Genomic DNA, 20,205 nt, shown 5'->3' with positions numbered 1-20,205 from the left:
TTAAAACTAAAGTACTCCAGGAGTTAGTATTCCATATAGCACTAACAGTCTGCCAAATTAAAAGTTTCACATAATCCAAAAAACCATGGGCTAAACAGGAATTAAGGAAATAGAAATAGTGTGCAATAATTAAAACCCAGTTTGTAGTTCAGGGAAAATGTCTTAAAATCCTGAATTTAAAAAAAAAAAAAAAAAAAAACAAAACCAAAAAACAAACAAACAAAAACCCCACAAATGAAGTGAAAGCTTTTAACTGGTACACACTGTTCACACCTATATTTCAAGTTTGGAAACGCATATTTTCAAGCAGCAATACAAAAAAGTATCCATGAAGAATGCATAATCTCTGAAAAAATTATGAAAACATCCCTGCTACCATTACATTTCTAAATACAAAACTGACTACCATATTGTTGCTTCTGTGTAGCGAGAGAAGTTCATTTTCAAAACAGATAAAATTCAGTCTTTAGGTGTGAATGGTATGAATGACAGTCTCCTCTTTTTTTTTTTTCTTTTTAATTTCTTAGTTGTTTAGGATCCTTAAGCATGCAAGCCTCGGAGAGGAAGGCCCGACGAGGGCAGGGTTGGCTTATGACATCCAGTTTAGGACAGAGCTGGGAAAGCCTCTGGGTCATCTACATCAGGAGCAGAAGCACTTGACTGAAAGAGAAACATCAGAAAGTTACGACCTTCAGCAGCATCAAGCCCTACCATGTTTCTAATTCTTCACACATTAGAAAGTCCTTCCACTCAGCAGGCAAAGACAGCCCAGCACACAGCGGAGCGGGGCAGTGCAAGGTGCTGGCACACACTGGGGCCAGCCAGCGGGCACGGGGACAAGGTTAAGCCTCTGTCCCTCTGCAGACAGGCTGGGCACCTGCACAGGGCAGCTGCGGGCAGGGGGACTCCCTGCACCCCAGACAAACAGGGGTGGGAATTCCTCCTTTTAAAACTATTTTAACCTGAACCCTGTTCAATAGGGAAATGCCAGGATTCAAAGAGGTACACAGTACAGCAGAGTGAGCAGGATGGTGCTGGACAAATTACTACCAGAGCAACTTTTTTCCTCCATGATAAGCAACACTTATCTGTTCTCCTTTATCCCAAGGACTAGGAAGTCTCCTGTACTACCTTTTAAAACAAAGCCTACATCTGAATCTTAGAATCGTTTCGGTTTGAAGAGACCTTTAAAGATCGGAAGAGGCACTACAGGCAAACAAACCATGTTTGCACACGATTATTGCACAAGGTTACATCTCTGTTTCCATTGTAGGATCCAAGAGATCCCTACACGTGGGTTTACACCATTCCACTAGCACACAACCATCAATTCTTACCAACGGACATGACAAGAGTTACAGAAAAGGCCTGTCTGTAGCACAAATTAAGTTTCACATGTATAATTTTTCCCCAGTCACAAACTAGCTGTTGATAAAGAGAATTTTTGTGCCAACCTAGCCCTAGAAATTCATACATTTAAGTTAAAAATCTCCTCAGTGCTTCCCAACAGATTTTTTAAAAGGCTCTGTACTGCACCTAAAGAACAGTGCTGCAATTAAATGCAGAAATTAAGTATTTTAAAATACTCTTGACTTTGTCCATGAGGATTGTGGAAGAGAAGAGTAGGAAAAGCCAAGACAGTGCAATTTCCTGTAAAGACAGTCATTTATCAAGAGATATATTTAAAGCATTCCAATAAAAGTGGTATCAACACCTGTAGGCAAGACTAAGACACTACAGAAATACCCAGCCCTCAAACTGAAGTTAAAAAGTAATAGCAGGGTCCTCAGCCTCTAGCCTTAGTACCTCCGGCTGCTCGTTACACAAAAGCAGAACGCAAGCCAAAAAAGCCCACCCGCTGCAGGACGGGAGTTACCGTCCCTGCAACAGGAGGGCCTTGTTCACACATAACATACACAAGTGCCAGCAGAGATCACCAACCTGGTTGGGTGTGTGGATCACGTCAAACTCCTTAACCAACTGAAAGGAAATAAACAAAGTCAGCATAAAATAGGCTGCAGGGAAGTTTTTTATTCTTGAAGCAAGACGCCATATTAGTGAAACAACTCAAGAGCAAACACCACCACCATTTAATTTCAATTCTTTAAAATTTTCTTATATTGGTAACGGGAGAGTTTTCCGACTACTAAGCCTAAAATTTAAAGTGATCCAGTGTAAAAGAGAAAACAAGAGTCAAGAGTCCTAGAAGAGTCAAAAATGAGCAAGTCTGGTCTATGTGAAGAAAGCCACACCAGACTCATTTTCTAGTAAGTAACAATTTGATTAGATTTAAGCTGAGTAAGTGCTCCATATTAAACCACACCTTTACTGTAGCTACACTACAGTACTTCAACTTTACATCTTCTCTCCCTAACCTCATTTGGTACTTTCCCTGAGTATTTCCTTAGGGCTTTGGGACTACAGGAGGAAAAAAATTACTGCAGATTAGAGGAAAAAAACACCAAGAACCCCATTTCCACATGAAAAATCTAAATTCCTCAGTTTCAAGATACAGCATGCAGCTGTAAAACCAGTCTTTCACCCCCAACAGGTCACAATGCAGATACACTGTCCTGACTGTACCTGACAATAACCGCTCTAGCACTTGCAGTTCTGCTCTGGCACCAACAGAAGCACCTCACAGTACATTTAGATCCGTCCGCACTGAAAAGTCGTTTTTCAGCTTCAGATAGAAAAGGTGGGCACTTTTTTTTTTTAACCCAACCTATCCCCACCCTCCCTTTTTTGTGTTTAATGAGAACACTGCTAAAACATTCGTCCTTTTGCCCTAACAGTAACCTAGTTTAAATTTGCAAGAACAGACACTTGACTTGGTTTTCAAATGTGGCGTTTGTTGGCAGAGCAACTCCCCAGAAATAAGGAAGATGCCTAAAACTATCTGTATGAAAATCCTAGTAACAACTGAAACTAAGCTCCTTTGTAGATGAAAGCTGTAGCTACTTACCTTGTCAGTTCTGCCTCCACGGCTGGCCCTGCCACCACGTCCTCGGCCACCCCGTCCCCCTCTGCCACCACGTCCGGGGCGGCCAAGGTCTCCAAAGTTGATCTCCAGCTGGGATGTAATATCATTTGCTGGCTTGCGGAAGTGATGATCCATTACAGAGTCCTCAGCATGAGCCTGAAATGAGTGTTTCCTCATGAGTAAGGAAAATCACCAAAGAAACCTTTTCATCTGTAGTTGCACTCTTACCATCACAGAGTACGCGTTCACCTCCAAATGCACTCTCATACTGACGAACGATTACCTTGACTGATTCAGGTTAAAAGACAGTGCAGGAATTGTTAGGAATCAAGTCATACCGCTTGTGCGGACAACAAAACCACACACAGGTAATCAAATAAGCACTTCAGCAAACAAAGGTATTTTGCATTTCCAAGACAATTCAGGGAAGCTCTGGAGTTTAGGCTTCTCCGAGACCAAACTAACCAGCACCAAGCCAGTACAGAACCTTGTTTTCTGGCATTTCTCCTCTTCTTACTTTGCATCCTGAGAAATCTTCAGGTTCTATCAATTCATTTCATTCTTTATAAATACTTACTTGGTAACCCATCTTTGTTTTGCTCAATGAGTACATTCTCATTTGCTTAGCTCTGTATAACTACTTAAAACAAGGGAGACTGTAAGAATCCCTTACTGGTTTGCATTAGCCATAACGAACAGCAAACGAGGCATAACGAGTTCAAACACAATGTAACTGAAGTAGCCAAAACATTAATGCTAAAACAGAGAACCAACCTCATCAATTACACTGAAAAACAGGACTCTCCATCGCCTTTGCCATGATACAACACTTACAGCTGGTCAGTTCCTAGTGCATTCACAGAGAGAAACCGGAGCTTCAAGGAGCAAGGTACGCACCAAAGAGTTAATGTCTACACCATAAATGCTACTACTCAGTACATTCAAGTATTTTAAATTATCACACACTGAACGCAAAAAGAACCAAGTGTTTTAAAGTGATTATTTTTCCTATTTTGTACAAATAATTTTTCCATGTAGTAAGTCAGATTTTGGCAGCTACAATGATACACAAAATGTACAACCAACCACACTGGATTAGAGCAAGGGTTTTACCCAGTCCAGCACCCTGCCTATTACAAGGTCTAGTCATCATATTCTGGAAACATGGCAACATACGATGCTTTCTTTTCCTATAAGCCCCTAACTTCTGGTAAAGCAATTATCAATTTGCTTGTTTTTTTCCCTACAGAAATGCCACTAGCATGCTTAAGCTTCCTGACTCTTTAACTTCTTGTGGTGTAATTTACACAGTATGCTGACTTTCAGAGGCAACATATTGTGCAATTAAGCCCTACACCCTTTAATTACCCTTTGTGGATCCTTCATAAGGCAGCCAATGGATACAGAGGTCTACAGTCAAAAGGCTGAAAGCTGCTTTCAGGGATTCCGTGAGTCAGTCACAAGCACCATAATGTACAGAGCCATGAAGAGCCTTCTCCCCCATCAATCTAATTATCCCTTTCCACGTCCAGCTGAACATTTGGCCTCCACGATGTCATGCAGTGGAGAGCACTGCAATTTAATTGGGCACAAGAAATATCCCTCTATGCTGCTTTCTTTCAAGCACATTTGACTGAGATGTATTCCATTAACAGCTGGTCTCCATTCCACTCCTGATTTCATAGATCTGAACTGATACCCTTCCCTCAGAGATCTCTTTCCCAAACTCAGGAAGTTAGCCTAAGCAGTTATTTTTCAGAGAACAGTAATTCCACATCTCAGACTGACATGGCACTACTCAAATGTAAGTACACAACAATCTGTGAAACCATACACAACACCTTTTGTTATTGTTTTCATTCCTTTCTTACCACTAAATATTTTATCTATGGTTTTGATCACTGCAGGGTACTGAGACTGTATTTCCAACTTACTGGTAGTCACAGGACATTTTCTTTTGTGAGAGGTAGTATCAGCAGATTTGTACAATAATTTTATTTGCTTCCCTCCCTACACTGCTATCACCTAAAATAGAAACACTACAGTCTACCAAAAACCCTGCATTTTCACAACTTGATTTGACCACTAAACCAACAAATAGCAAATTCTATATGTAACCCAATGATTTTATCCAAAGCTGCTTTAAAACCCCACAGTACAAGACCTGGCATATTCTCCTCATCCTCTTCTTTCACTTAGGCGACAACAGTCACAGACATACCATACAAATTGTTTACTCTGAATCATTTTTGGAAGCATTTATATGTATTGGCAACTCTCAATACTGCTCTGATCTAGTAAGTGATAGCTTCTTGAAGGCACTGCTGCACTTACGGGTCTTGGGAAAGGCTGTCAAAAATAAAGAACAAGCTGCTAAGGGAAAGGGGGCCAAAGCAGACAGCGAGATATGGAAAAACAGCAACAACAAAAAATAAAAAGACTCATGATAGAAGCTTTTATGATAAGGTGTGAATTCAGCTCAATTAGGAGCAAGGGTACTAATCATGAAGGCTCCTACATGGTGCACAGTTAGACAACAGGCATGGACAGAAGAGCTCCATATTGCATCTACTTTTATTCTCTCTTTTTGTGACTTCTTAATATCCAGACCTTCCACTTCAGAAGGGGCTCATATTAAAACACAGGTATTACCAGTTAGATATAAAGGATCAGTACCTCATTTGACTCCAGCAGACTCCCCTGCATTTCTGTCATCGCCTTTGTCTGATGAAAGTTGCGTGTCCACGCCAAAGTGACAAAAGGAACAAAGGGAGAAAACAAAAGGAAGAAATGAGACTCAACTACATACAGAAACAACAGGTAATAAGGTCACATGAACTTGCTGGATACAGATGTCACTGAGCACGTGAAGCAGCAAAAGGATGAGAACAACAGCTGTGCAAGCATCCAGAAAGATTAGAGGATGGACCATACCACAGGTGTGGAGACAAGAGAAATCTCAGATCAGTACCAAAAAAGTTCAACACAAGCTGCTGGAAACTCCAGTAGAGTCCGCGCGTGCAGGCTGATCTCCAGCACCTCAACTCATCAGGCACACTGCGTACAGAACTAGACAGGTAAGAGGGTGCGACGTTCAAAACTACCGTTAGTGAGAAAAGGTTCCTGCAGAGCCTCAATTCAAGAGTCATGCCTCTAAATTTTGAGAAGATGAAGTACTCTCTTCAAAAACGTTTTTCTCAGTCTCCCATTCCAACCTCCTCTAAGGAAGCTATTAGATCAGCAGGAAAGTTTAAAGGCACAGGGAAGAGGCACAGCACAAGCAGATACACAGAGGAGGAACTGATCTACTAGGGTATCAGTCTTTCCAGGAGACTTGGATCCAACTTTTCAAACAAATTTTAAGGTCTCTCCACAACATAACGCCTTTCCATTTTTTGTTCAGCTGTACACCAGTAGAACTTAAAACAGACGCAAGCCACTAAACCAGCTGCAGAGAAGAAAAAAACAAGGATCTCTATTTCATGGCATAACAGCATAACCCAGTCTCCTGGAAAGTCTCATTAGACTAGGGCTGCCAATACGCATGGATTTCACATAAAACCAGCAAGAATTTGAGACAGTATTAAGAGTTCATTTCATACAAAAATATCGCTTTCTCGAAATTGCATAGCAAATGTCAAAAAGAGGAAAGACCTCAGATAGGGTCAGGCATTTCACCCCTCAGGGAAGAGCCCAAGTAATAGGAGGAGGACAGCACTTTCACGAGACCAAGGCAGATGAACAGTACTAGAACCTCACATTCCCTTTTCCCACAGACTCCTAGGGCATTCTCCCAGTAGCTCTCAGGCTACAGGAATGAGGGCAGTCATCACAACACCGCAAATTTTGAGAAAGTCCACTGGAGCGCACTGTGATTTTTCAACTGTAAGAGTACAGAAGATTTGGGGCTGAAAACCAGAATTAACCTATAAACCAAGTCAGTTCCACACATAAACTCTCTTCTTGTCACTAAGAGTCACAGAAACCTTACATCAACCTTGATTTCATGACTCATAAGTATGTCCAAGAGGGCAAACAGAAGAACAGCAGGTGACTGGTAGGTTTTGTCATAACTTAAAGATATTTCACCTTCTAAACCTGCTCAAAAAGGAGCCACAACGAAGGCTTTCCTAATGCATACCGATTATAGAGCTATTCTGCTGCAGTACTTCACAAACAACCCCTGTGCTGCTTCCCACAGTATCAGCGAACAGTAAGTGAAATGGGGAAAGACATCTGCTGGACATACAATAAAAGCAGGCTAAAAGCATTGAGATTTAAAGGCAGTTTGTTAGTATCTCACTACTGCGCTTACACAGCAAGGGACTGTTAACTTCTTATGTGATAGTGCTAAAAAGATCTGACTCGTTTCTTTGAAGAGAAGTTAGTATAATACACCCCCCAAACAGAACAACCTACTCATAATGTCAGTTCTTCCATGAAAGTAATGTGATCAGTTATCCTCACTGGTTCCATTTGGGTTTGAGGTAACTACCAATTCATTTTTCAAATGGAAAACACAGTACAGATCTTTCTAGATTAGCCAGAAGTACACCATCTTATTATACTGTCACACATGCAAATATGTTAAAGACGACCATCTTCAGCTGACTAAGTGTCAAATAAATCTGCTTTGGAGGGATTGGGGCTGCGGGAACTTGAAGGACTACAGGTTTAGTAAATCTTGGTAAAGCATATAAATACTTCTGTTTAAATATACTCTTTTTAACATACAGGAACATTTAAGTCTCAGTTCGCCTTTTCTACGCAAGCCGGAGAAAACAGTATTTAATAAACACTTCAAACACCAAACAGCTAAAGGTAAACAAAAAGATGTTCAATCATTTGACAAACAACTACCTTACACAGCAAGAAAATAGCACGACTGTGACAAAGTCAAACTCATTCCGACTTCAACGAGATCAGAAATGGAGTTTTCATCGGAAAGTACTGAACAGTGCCTTCCCATCTGCATTACGTCCCCAGCTTACAAGAAGAAAAAACTGACAAGGTGTGAAAGAGCAGAAATACAGGCTAGAACACCAAACAGAGTATTACATACTATCTAGTTACTTCAAAGGGAGTCAGAACCATCTGGCAGACAAAGTTGCAGGCCACCATTATCTTAAGTGGGTCACTTAAGCTATTACAGAGTGTTAAAAGCAAAGATCAAAACCAAAGATTAATGCAGCCCTGCACTAAGAGCAGAGCTCTTAGCACTTCCCTCCCTTCTAAAGCCAAAGAGTATGTGTCTCCTTGCCACTCAGACAATCTTGGAAGAGTAAAATTTTGCAACAACTAAAACGAATATGCTTGAAAAACTACAATTTTAAAATAATTCTGCAGCAACTCCATTGTATATCACCGAGGTATACAAAGGTAATTCCACCTGGTTGCTCAAAAGCTTCAAGGAGGGCTGTCGACCTAACATTACAAAATGAGAAGATACCCATGTTACAAACATAAGAGAAACAGTTTAGGTGTTAAGGTGTCCGAGACATGACCAGTATTTTTTCAAGCATCCTAAGTCTGTGTACTGCATAAGACTAACATGCTAAATAACATAAGCTTTCTTTAAAAACAAACAAAACAAAAAAAAAAGCAAAGAAATAAATTTGACATTGACAAACTTCTTCTAAAAAGTTCATCAAGAGACAGTCCTTAAAGTTACCTGCCCAGATGCAGCGGGTTTCCAGTCTTACTATATCACAGCATGCACCAACATAAGGGTACAGATCAACTGCTAAAACTACCCACAGTAAAGTGGCTGCTTATGCTAATAAAACTGGAGCCTAACTCCAGTTTTATTAAGAGAAATGTTGCTCCCTTACAGACTTTTAGCTACAGGTCAGCGTCTAGAAGAACGGAGCTTCCGCTCCAAGAAATGCATATCAATAGAAAAGCCTATACAATCTGGATACTAGCAAATATTGAAAGTCACTTTACCTCCTCGCTCTTTGACTTGTGAAGAACAAATCCTTTTTTCCATTGCCCATCAGCACCCTCATTTGGTTTACGGATGTTGAACTCAACTTTTGCACGATCCTTACTTTGAATAGCTTTCCACTCGTCCAGGGTCATTTCCTTAGGACCTTCTTCCTTAACTTCTTCAACCTCATTCTCTCTGTAGTAAATTCGTGGATATTATGATCATGACTTAGAACTCACATTCTAACATACAAATTCAAAGTCACTTGTTAATCGGCACCAGATTAGTATTTAGCACTTAAGCAGCATATAGAAAAACCCCTCACTCCCACCACGCAGAAAGCACACATGAAAACTCACCTCCTTAAGCCAGCGTGCCAAAAAAAAAAAAAATAAAAAAAAAAAAAAAAAAAAAATCACAGCCAGACACCTTTAAGCAACTAAATGGTGAGCACAGCAAAACGTTAAAATGAACACTGACCCATGCCATCTATTCTCCACATGAATGAGTTTTCTTTACAAATATGAAAGCCTAACTTCTGCAATGGACTTGTTTGGAGCTTTCCTCCCCACCCTTTTTGAGGTACCTCTCTCCCAAAAGTTCAAGTTAAGCCAGTGAGAACGAGCTTGTTCTTCCCTCAATTTTCAAGTTGGTTTTTTTTTTAAAAAAAACAGAATTTAATCAGCTTTGGATAGTCTGCTTCCTTTATTGAACTAAAGATAATGGTTAATTTCCCAACTAACAAATAATTTTTATTTTCAGCCAACTTGAAAAAAACAACTCATACAACTCAGTTACTCATGCAATGTATCACCTCATTCCAAGTCTTTGATGCCTCTACCTTTTGCCAAAGAGCTATTTTTAAAAATAAAACACACAATCACTATGCTCAATAACAGATCATGTTCCAACTACACAGGCAGTCAATCCTCTAGTCATTCTTCAGTGTCTTTATGCAACTAAATTTCCGATTACAGAAAATTAGTGCCATGTATTTGCAGCAAAGAGATCATGAAAGCCTCAATTCAAAAGGTTTTCATTTCATAGCCATTAATTTTAACCTAGTAAAGCAGAGATTTTTATGTCATATTTCTTTTTTTCTCGTTCTGTAGAACAGCATGGGTTTTGACACTGTGTATATTCAGAAGCCACTTTTGCTCAAGGTAAAGACACCAGCCCTCAGTATCGTGCAGGTTTTACTGCAGTAAAACAGCCTACAGTTCTGCCGAAACATTTAGGTTCAGATCCACAAACTAGCCAACCTGAAAACTAACCCATGTAAAGATGCTTCTCTATGAAGAAAACTGATGGGTTACAACAGATGCATTACGCTTGAAACTGAGAAGAGTACATATTTTCTGCAGATTTGAGGAAAACTATGACACACACAAAGAGCCTGTAGAATTTTGCAGATAACTGATCTGCACATGGATGGGTCAGTACCTGGTCAAGCAAGACACCGGGACACTGCTGCTAATAAAGATGCAGGAAATGCGGCAGGTAGCAAATTTAAGATATCTGGATTTCCAACAGATATAGTTCTTTTAAGGACTAGCTAGCTTGCATTTTCTGATGGATATCCAAGCTGTAATTCCTTAAAAATTCTCATACTACTGCTGTCTACAAGATAACCTTAACCTTGGACCACCAACACCTTCGAGAAGTAATGGCATTTAGTCTTTTTTTTTTTTTATAAGCTCAATCCATTTCTTACTCTCTACACAGTAACTGTACCCTCTTTACCACTAATCAAAGTCATTAATGAGGAAATCAAGCTATTGCAAACTCCAGGTTAGAAATCTTGTGCAAACAAGTATTTCAAAATTCTATCTTAGCTGTTAGCCATTTTCTGAATCCATTATAAAGCACACTCCCCATTAAATACAAGTTTCCACACTACCACAAAAATTTTTATCTCGTTTTTACGTCAACTGCAAGTATCACTACTTCTCGTTCTGCTTCTCTAGTTACTGTGTATCATTCATCAGTCTCTGCTTGCTTCCATAACAGTATCCAAGTGGAATGAGAAGCAATCAAGTTAACTTCTTCCAAAATTGCCTGCATGCACAGAAGCTGGAGAATGAAAGAGATACAACCATTCTCTGACAGGCTAGTCACAGTCTTGATGGCTGTTTTGAAAAGCTAAGTTTAAAAAAAAAGTTACCTTCCACCAGCAGAATATAATTTTGTCCCTTTTGCTTGGTGGTTCTACCTAGTTATGAGCTCAGATGCTTTTGGATTTGGTATTTAGAAGCTGCAATCCCAAGACTGTAAGCGTATAACAACCAATCATTAATAACTACATCTGAAAGTGACCTAAGAGCCTACATGACACTAACGTAACAGTTTCCAGTTAATTTTTAGACATGCACTTTTTCAAGAGAAGTTTTTCAGCAGCATTGTGGATAATTCTGTATCAGCTTAGTTTGGCAAAACAGAAGTAGGAATAAATATCCAAGGTTAAAGGTGAAGAAATACTACCTCTGAAGCAATCAAGGAACATTAAGAGGGGTGCTACTCACTTATTTTCAGAATCAGCAGGCGGATGTTCCTCTCCCTCTGGCGTTTCCTCAGTTACAGCTGACTGATCCAACTCACTGCAATTACATAATGTTTAGAGTTTGGGTTTTTCAAAAGTTCACCCCTATTTAAAGCTCCGTAAGATTAATGACTAAGTACTATAGCGGACTTACATAACCCACCCTTCTTTAACATGAACTATTTTATTAAGGATGGGTACTCTCTGTGCCTTTTAAATTCTCTGCTTTTCACCTTACTAACAGTTTTTCCCAGCACTAGTACCCATTCTGAAAGCCTCCCGCCATACCCTGAGATCCAAAATGGATCTGGTTATTAAAAATACTCTTTTCAGTGTAATACTTCTAAAAAAGCATACTTAACTTAATCAAAATTGTTAAACTGCCCTAGTAAAAGAACCGTTCAAAAACCAGCACAAGACACCACCCCCATTCCAAATTTCTCCAAATTACAGTTTTAACAGCAAACCCATCTCTTATGTTACAAGAAATTGCTCATTTTCTTGATTCTGCAAACATTGTTTAAACAGAGTAACAAAAATCACAAAAATCAAAAGGCAAAAAATGTAGGCTGAATCTTTACATTACAAGCCTTAGGAATTAGGCTTTATTAACATTTGGCTAATAGTTTTCTGAGCAATTACAGATTACTAACGTTAGTTCATCTTTGACGGTTCCCCAGTTGTGTGATCCACTGCCACCACGCTTGTCCTCATGCTTTAGGCCGCTGAAATGTGAATGTGAAACAGAACTAACAAAACTGAGTTAACATTATAGTGTCCAGATACAGAAATTCAAAGACAGATTTTAAAACATTATTTAATTGTAAAGAATAGTAAAAAAAAAAATAATAGAAAAAGTTAAAGACTTACGATCTATCGCTGCCACTATGTCTGTCAAATTCACGTTTGCCACGAGAGTCAAACCCATCTCCTCTGCCCATTCCACGGCCGCGTCCACGCCCTCTTCCAAGTCCACCACGTCCACGCATAGGTCGGTCAAGAATGGGTCTAGCATGGAACAACTGTCAGTATTTCACCTCCAAATATTTACAGCATGGTTTTTAAGGTTCTCTTTTGAGATTTTTATTTACCTGCTTTTCCTTTGATAATTACTGTTTATAACTGTGTTGAGGCTCTAACTTCAATGCCAAATTACTACACTGAAAAAACCCACATATATAATGCCCACATTTCAAAATCCAGAAACAATCGCTTCGAAGGATTGCTGTTCATTTGCATCTTCTGGCAGTAAATTCCAAAATTTAGTGTTTGTAGTGTGTTACTTACCTAGCCAACACTACAATTTCCATTTAACTTGTATTCATCCCACTTGGCTTTTAAAAAAGGATTTTAACTTCAGCTACTACAATTTTAATATTTGATCATTACTTTCAGAACACTTGGATTCTGGATCCCTCATGATACTCAACACACTTTAGATCTTGCCTAGATGTAAGACAGTTTCACCAATTCCAGATTTGAAGCCACTGCAGACAAGGTGTAAACACCTACATGGACAAACTCTTATTGGCTTTAAGTCAGCTGTACGGATTAACAGCAAACAGATCTCATCCTGCAGGCAACAGCTATACTCAAGCTCCTTTCCTGAGTTATCTGCTATAGATTTAGAGAGATACAGTGGCTAGCTTAATGATTTAAACCGTATTTTCAGACATGCCAATGGAACTGATCATGCTGGATCACTCCCAGTTAAAACTCCAGTTGAGTTTGTAAAGAGTTTGTAAACAAAATCACAGAAAAGGGAAGAGTTATAGTCTAGATGAGATATGCTCTTCTTGTGCGTGACAAAAATTGAATTCAATCAGTTAAATTTTGATTCATTCAGCTATTTGTTTGTTTAGGTTTTACCTTAGTAGCAAAATGCAAGACAGGCCCTTCCTAAAAAAGCTAGGAAAGTTCTTTGTCATGCAAGATAAAAAAAAAAAAAAAAATCAAATCTTACTTATCAACAGAAAATTCTCCTCCTTCGCCTTTCTCATCAGCAGGTTTATCGAAGCGGCGCTCACGAGGAGGTCGTCTCTCTGGTCTCCTGTCAATAGGCTTGCCTTCACCCTGCTGTTGCTGCTGTTGCTGCTGATCAGGCCTCCTGCCAATACGTCTTATCCCTGAAACATTAGGCGACACACATCAACAGAATGCAGAGCTGCTCTGGGAGAGATACTGATTCTAACACCATAAAAGAATACTGAAGGTAAGATGGAATTAACGTTTTTCTTCTAGCATTATGAGTAGATAATCTGAGAAACTATACCTTTATAACAAAGTAACTGTTTATCATTGACACTTCTGATTCACATTTTTCCACAGCATTTCAATCAAACTATTTTCTGCAAGTGTATGCTCTTACAATATTGCAGGAAACAAAACCTGTCAGAGCACACAATACATTAGTAATCCATGTTAAAATGATGGGGTCAACTTTCAAAGAGGGATCAAGGTAAGCAAGATTTCCACCCCCACCCCCCACCCCCGAAAGGCGCTTTTCAGGTCGAACAAGTGTTTTTGATTTTGACATGCATCACCAGGCTGGACCCTATGACAGTGACCCTGCTTCATCTCACTGTGCTCTTGGGAACTTTTTTGGCCAGCTGTATGACCCAGGGCAGGGCCACCCTTCCCAAGCAGGTGTCACTTGCATCCCAGTACGGTAGTTACTGGTCAGTGACTAAATGGTGTCTGCATCCACACCAATCCTCACAGCCTGATACACACTCCCTGACAAAGGCTCATCTCATCATGTGCGCACTTGAAACAGCTTAAGAGTACACTCTGCTACTGAACCGGCTAGTGTTCTTCCTTCCCTCCTCTGTGCCCTCTGAAAGACTACTTTTTTTTTCAATAATAGTAACTTCCGATGGGCATTACCTCTCTCACTAAGACTTCTGAAAGATCTTAAATGCAGTTTTCCACTCTTCCGAAAGGCCTGTTTACTCTTCTTTAGAAAGATCTGGACAAACACATTATTGCTTTGTTATGCTATTTTCTTGCCAAAATGTTTAGGGAAGAAACACTAAGCAAGCCACTGAGGCTGGCTCAATAATTGTGAACAATCTTTTAAATCGAATGCTGCCAATTTTACATTTTTTTAAAGAACTAAGGTCCTGCCTAACAAGCAATGTCCTATTTGGGTGGGGCTAGAGAAGTTACAGTTGTAATGATATCCAAGCCAACACGCCCAAATGAACAATGTCTTCCTTACCTTACAAGCTGTACTTTATATATGAAGTTTGCATGACATACATTGCTTGCTAAGTAATCCTTACTCCCTGAGGAAACGCAGGGGTTAAACTCACTAACATTTACTTTGAAAAGGACTCTCAAACTAAGAAGGCCCATTTAATTTTAGGAGGCAAAGCTCAGCAAGGAAAGCAAACAGGCTAGTGCCACATAGGAGGTATGCTGCAGAACTGGAAGGAATAATTCCGTGTCTTTTGAATTTTGAGTTCAACACCCTGTGCTCAAAAAACCTGGTGAAGCCTAACCAAAAATACCTTTTCCTTAGTATCATAAAGCTTTGAACTGGTAATTCACCAGTCAAATACTCTGCATCCTTACATAGTGGAATAGTTTCAAAACGCAATACACTCACAAGGTACGCAGCAAACCCTGTCAATACTATGGCATCAAACAACTTTATGGTGTTAGAACACTGTCCCACACAAAACCCAAAAATTTTCAAACTGGAAAGTGACTTTGTTTACTGCAGTGCACCATACACAGTTACAAAAGCAAGCCTGACTTTCCACTTCACTGCTATAATAAGCCACAAAGTACTTTTTTCATAGTGAAGTAGTGCTTGCTCTTGAAAATGAATGTGAAAACCAGGAGGTAAACATGGAGCGCTAGCCCTGCCAAAAACCTTCTGCGTTCTCTTGTGTTGGCCACAGACACTGCCATATTTCAGGTTTACCTCACGAGGGACACCACCACGACTCTGCATCTGACTATTAATATTTCCAGAGGACACTGGCTCAGCAAATTGCGACTCAGGACAAATTATTGCATTCCTCACACAGAAAGAGCTCTCAAGCAACAAAAGTACAGAAGACCCATGAGCAAAGACTACTGTAACAGTTCCTAACTTCTGCTTCTCACAAGGTGTTTTCAAGTGACGTCTGGGAGGCCTACTTTCTAGAACAACTCATATATTAAGACTACTTCTTTCTTAAAAAGCATAAAAGGTGGCAGAAAGTCATACTGCAACATGCGCTGCAGTAAATGCACAGGTGTTAAGACGCTTTCACGCGGCGCTGGGGTCTTCTGAACCAGCCGCGTTGCTGTAAAGATCTTCCAGAGTTAAACTGCAGCTGCCAAGCTACTTCCTCACCCACATGTCAACCGCTGTCACCTTACTTCGATGCATTTCATGGATTCCAATTTAATGGGAGTTCCGAGCAATCTGAGGTGTGCCGAGGTTTGTGCGGGGTACAGCTGCCTGCCACGGGCCGACATGTGTGCGCAAAAGCTACCCCTCCTCGCGCAGGGCCGCGTCCTGCCAGTCACTCTGCCCAGGGCACATTCGTTTAACCTATCTGTACTCGGGACTTTTTGTTGTTTTCCTTTTTTTCCAACACGGTTTCCCGCGTGCGACGTCTCCTGGGTTTAGACAAACACGTCTGAGAACTCACACAGCCCATCAGTGAAATACCTACGTGAGCCCTGTCAACCCCGTTCCCTAGAAAAACGAGGCGGGGGGATCTGGAAAGCGCGGGCGCTGCCACCCCCTGTCAAATGCGCCAGGCCCCTCGCAACACCCCACCAGCTCAGGACGGCGCTTGGCTGCTCCCGGAGGAGCCCGCCGCCCCCCGCGCCGCCCGCCAGGCGAGCCGCCCCGCTCCGGCACGGCAGCGCCCCACGCACGACTCCGTTCCGCGCGGGCCGGCCCGCGGGGCCACACCGCCCGCGGCCACGTGCGGCCGGCAGCGAGCGCAGGGCCCCGGTGCCCCCGGGCTGCGGCCGCCGCCAGCCGCCCCCCGGCCCCGGGCGGCCCCGCCATGCGCTCCCCCACGTGGGTGCGAGGCCGCCGCCCGGGCCCCGGCCCGGCCCCCCCCGCACCGCGCTCCGGCGCCTTCCCGCCGCCTCCTTTGTGCGCGGCGGGACGCGGCCCCCGCGGGGCGAGGGGCGGCCCCTCGGCGGGGCCGGGCCCGGCGCTCGGCCCCCTCCCCCGCCGCAGCCCCCCGCGGCCCGGCTCACCCTCCTTCCGCAGCGGCGCGCCGGGCTGGCCGCTGCCCTCCTCCCGGCGGTCGGCGGCGCCCCCGGCGGAGGCGGCGAAGGGGGGCAGCGGGTTCTTGCGCTCCTTCTGGGACTCCCTGCGCAGCTGCTTGGCCGCGCTGCCGGGGCCGCCGCCGGCGCCCGCCTGACCCGGGCCGCCGCCGCCGCCGGCCCCGCCGGAGGAGTTGGTCTGGGCGCCCGCCGGGCCGCCGCGGGCCCCGCCGCCCCCCTGGCTCCCGCCGCCGCCGCCGCTCTCTTTCCTCCGGCTCTCGGCCGCCCGCAGCACCTCGAAGGGGTCGGACTCGTCATCAAAGAGCTGGTCGAAGCGGTTGGTGACGACGCAGCCGAAGCCCTCCTGCAGGTGTCCGGGCATGATGGGCCCCCGTCGGCGGGATCCTCCTCCGATGCTGCCGGGCCCCCCGCGCCCTGCTCGCTGCCGCACAAGATGGCCGGCCCCGAAGAGACCCGCTTCTCTTCCGGCGCCGGGCACATCCGGGCACCTCACCCCGCGCGGGGCACGCCGGGAGCGGCAGGCGGCCCGCGCCCGCCGCCGCCCGCGCCCGCCCGACGGACCACAGCTCCCGGCATGCCCCGCGCCGCCATTGTGCGTGGTGCGCGCAGCCGCCCGCCATCGCAGCCGCCCCGGGCCGCGCCGCCGCGGGGGTGTCCCGGGGGTGCCGGCGGCGGTGACACCGGACCTGACGCGATGAGCCTCAGTTTTAAACGTCTTTCTGCACGCTAGGCCTGTGTGCCCGGCGGCGGGCGCCGTTCGCCCCGGGGTCGGCCCGCGCTCCTCAGGGCTGTGCGACTTGCCCCTGCCGGGCGCGGGGGCGCGGCCTGCGCTCCCTCGGTGCGCAACCTGGTCACCTCAGGGATGTCCTGATAGGAAAAAACGTGGGGCGAGATCCGCACGCTTGGTTGTTCTCAACAAATTCCCCTGTTCAAGTGTTAAAAACCACTGGGGTACACGTAGAGCTTATTTAAGGATTAAATAACGCAGGCTGGATGCAACAAAGGTACAGTGTGTAGTCAGCTGTTAAGGCACTTGTAGAGCATGCTGGTACGCCCGAGTGAAAACACGACCCGGTCAGGAGTGTCTGCCTTCATACTGGCACGTACTGGGGTCAGTGCACAAATACAGGAAACCACTGAGTATCTCGGTCTGCCCTTCTCCATCTTGTTGCCGCTCTGAAGAGCGTGGAATCGGAGGTGGGCATTTTGGGTTTCCCAGCCCGGGCCTTTGCGTGCAGCCGTGGGACAGCCACGGGACAGCCAGCACTGCGCTCGGCCTCTGCGGCTTTGTCCCCTGGGATGGACCCACCATCATCGGACCCAGCGCAGACTCGGGGAGAAACCCTGTGAGTTGTACGTGGAGGGTTAGGCAGGTGATAGTGCTGCCGTGTTTGAAGTGAAAGCAAATTGTTCTTCCTTCGCAGTGGTAAAGATCGTTGCCATGAGTGCTCGGAAGCACCACACGCATGGAGGCTGGGCAAGCGCGAGCGTGGACACGGTCCTTGTGCCCAGAGATCAAGTTAGCGCGGGGACACATTGCTCTGCTGAAGATACAGAGTGCTTTTGCATTCCAAACCTGTGACACCTCTCACTAGCCTTAAATTGCTTTTTAAAGCATGAGACGAATGTGTGTCATTGAAGGCAACTTCAGCAACAGCGGTTTGATAGATTTGCAGCTATAACCAATAAAAGTTACGCTTTCAAAACCTTGCAGATTTTACCTTGATCTTAGATATATAATAAAATTTCCTACTCACATGAACATTTATACGCCTCTAATTACCAGATACACACAATTAGAAGACAGTATCAAGTGAAGATGGTAAATATTTGCAGTATTAATCAGTCTTTGTAGTTCAAGTTATAGCCAGTGGGAATTATAGAGAGACTAAAACATATTTAACTGGCACAGATTTGACATGTCCTTCTGAAACACCTTTTTCTATGTTTGTATCTTTAAATAAGCCTTTTGGTACCTGTTAGTGTAATTAACTTTAACCTCAGCAAGGGTAAAATTTCTAATATTTGTCGTGCCTACCCCAAGAAGTTAGACCACTTGAAATAATGGTGTTAGGATTTCATTACATTTGCTCAGTTCTTGAATGTGCATTGCTTGTAAATTGATGACCCCACAAACCAACTGGTTTTGAAAAGTACGTCCACAGCTTAGCTTCCTCCAGATCAGCTGGAAATTATTTTGGTTGCATTTATTGTTCTTCATCAGCTTCCCCTGCAGCACCACAGCCACATCTGTTCTGCTTTTGGGAGGCCTGTGAGGAAGCCCCTCCTGCAGTACCGCTGCTAGGTCTGAGGGGGGTTGAAGCACTTGGTCGCTCACACAAGAAGTTCACCCCTTTCTCAAGGATATCGTTAAGTAGGCACCAGAAATTACATCCTCAGAACTCAAAATATTTTCTTCAAGCAAGCTTTTTGCTTTTGGGATTAATCAAATGTCACCAAGCAACACATAATTAAAACACTTTGTATTTACACGGCAGATGTTTTCAGGAAAAGCCTTGAACTCATTTCAGCCTCCTGTCCCATCACACGCACCAAGGCTGCATTGCATCACACACATTTTACAAAAAAAATTCCAAATGCTTCTCACTTGGAGCCCTGACATGCTGCTTGCCAGATGGCACAGGCAGCTTCTTGTTTATAAGAGGGTATTTGTTCCCAGAAACAGGCTTCTCAGTTGCCCATCTTTGGGGCTTGGGATTTTTTGCTCAAAGGCAGGTCAGACCATCTCTCTCTCGTTGCTTTTGCAAGGATTGCTCATCTTTGACTCTCCCACGCTATACTGCAAGCTGACGTACATTTCAGTATTCCAAAATGTTCCAAGTGCAGACGCGACATAATAGGTTTTGGGTCACACCTGGAATTAAACACAAAACAGATTCAAGGTATTTTAATGTAAACTGGGAAATCAATTGTGGTGTAAATAGAGTCACCTGCAGCCAGCTTTATTTGTTCTGTCTAGCGAGAAACAGGAGTTGCAGCGTGTGTGGTAGGAAGCGCTGGCTCTTCTCAGGACCACCACACGCTTTGGCATGCACTGCATGCTGGCACGTTGGGTTTGCTATAAAGAGGCCCAACAGTTAGTCGCGCAGGTCAAAATTCCAAATGACAGTGTTGTCTGACAAATGTAATTCATGGGTTTTGGGCACTTCTGGCCGTAGGACAACATTTCAATTCATAACATTTAAAAAAGAGTCTTAAAAATTTTAAACTAACAGGGAGCCCTTACACCAAGGGAAGGTCCTAGCACCATCCCCACACAAGTGTTGTACTTCCCCCCCATCACACAAAGGACCAGCATGGTCAGGACAGGAGAAGTTACCTGGGTTTAAGCCTTATTTGAAAAGCAAACTCATTAATTGGCACGTTCGGAATGATAACTTTTGCCTCACTCGACAGGCACAGCCTTGCAGGAATCCCAACGTTGATGTGGCAGCCTTTTCCTCAAGCCCATTCCTCAGCAGGACTGCAACCTGCTTTTCTCTCTGGGGA

The 20,205-nt window shown here is 43.7% G+C and overlaps 1 protein-coding gene across 4 annotated transcripts; it reads right to left on the bottom strand.

Moving 5' to 3' along the window:
- Nucleotides 1-235: 235 nt before the first annotated feature.
- SERBP1 (SERPINE1 mRNA binding protein 1) lies at nucleotides 236-17,168 on the bottom strand. Of its 4 annotated transcripts, none has more exons than XM_056356656.1 (10): nucleotides 16,666-17,168; nucleotides 13,415-13,577; nucleotides 12,322-12,459; nucleotides 12,105-12,200; nucleotides 11,435-11,509; nucleotides 8,930-9,107; nucleotides 5,660-5,707; nucleotides 2,966-3,139; nucleotides 1,942-1,980; nucleotides 236-660 (listed from the first exon to the last, which is right to left on the bottom strand). In XM_056356656.1, the coding sequence occupies exons 1-10, from the start codon at nucleotides 17,054-17,056 to the stop codon at nucleotides 604-606; spliced, it is 1,359 nt and encodes a 452-aa protein (XP_056212631.1). In that variant the 5' UTR covers nucleotides 17,057-17,168; the 3' UTR covers nucleotides 236-603. The 4 variants fall into 4 exon arrangements, with proteins under 4 accessions (XP_056212631.1, XP_056212632.1, XP_056212633.1 ...); XM_056356657.1 differs by having other exon boundaries at nucleotides 12,105-12,176; XM_056356658.1 differs by lacking the exon at nucleotides 5,660-5,707 and having other exon boundaries at nucleotides 16,666-17,167.
- Nucleotides 17,169-20,205: the final 3,037 nt, after the last annotated feature.

This window comes from Falco biarmicus, chromosome 11 (genome assembly GCF_023638135.1).
Source record: "Falco biarmicus isolate bFalBia1 chromosome 11, bFalBia1.pri, whole genome shotgun sequence".
Lineage (NCBI taxonomy): Eukaryota > Metazoa > Chordata > Aves > Falconiformes > Falconidae > Falco > Falco biarmicus.
Note: the sequence above shows the minus strand (reverse complement) of the source record. Positions and strands in the feature narration are given on the sequence as shown.

Excerpts from the sequence above, each read along its gene's own strand:
- SERBP1 (XM_056356656.1), bottom strand. The coding sequence starts at position 17,056 with ATGCCCGGACACCTGCAGGAGGGCTTCGGCTGCGTCGTCACCAACCGC. Across the intron at positions 1,981-2,965 it reads GTGGAGGCAGAACTGACAAG|TTGGTTAAGGAGTTTGACGT; the intron begins GTAAGTAGCTAC and ends ATTTCCTTTCAG. Across the intron at positions 661-1,941 it reads TGATCCACACACCCAACCAG|TCAAGTGCTTCTGCTCCTGA; the intron begins GTTGGTGATCTC and ends TTTCTCTTTCAG.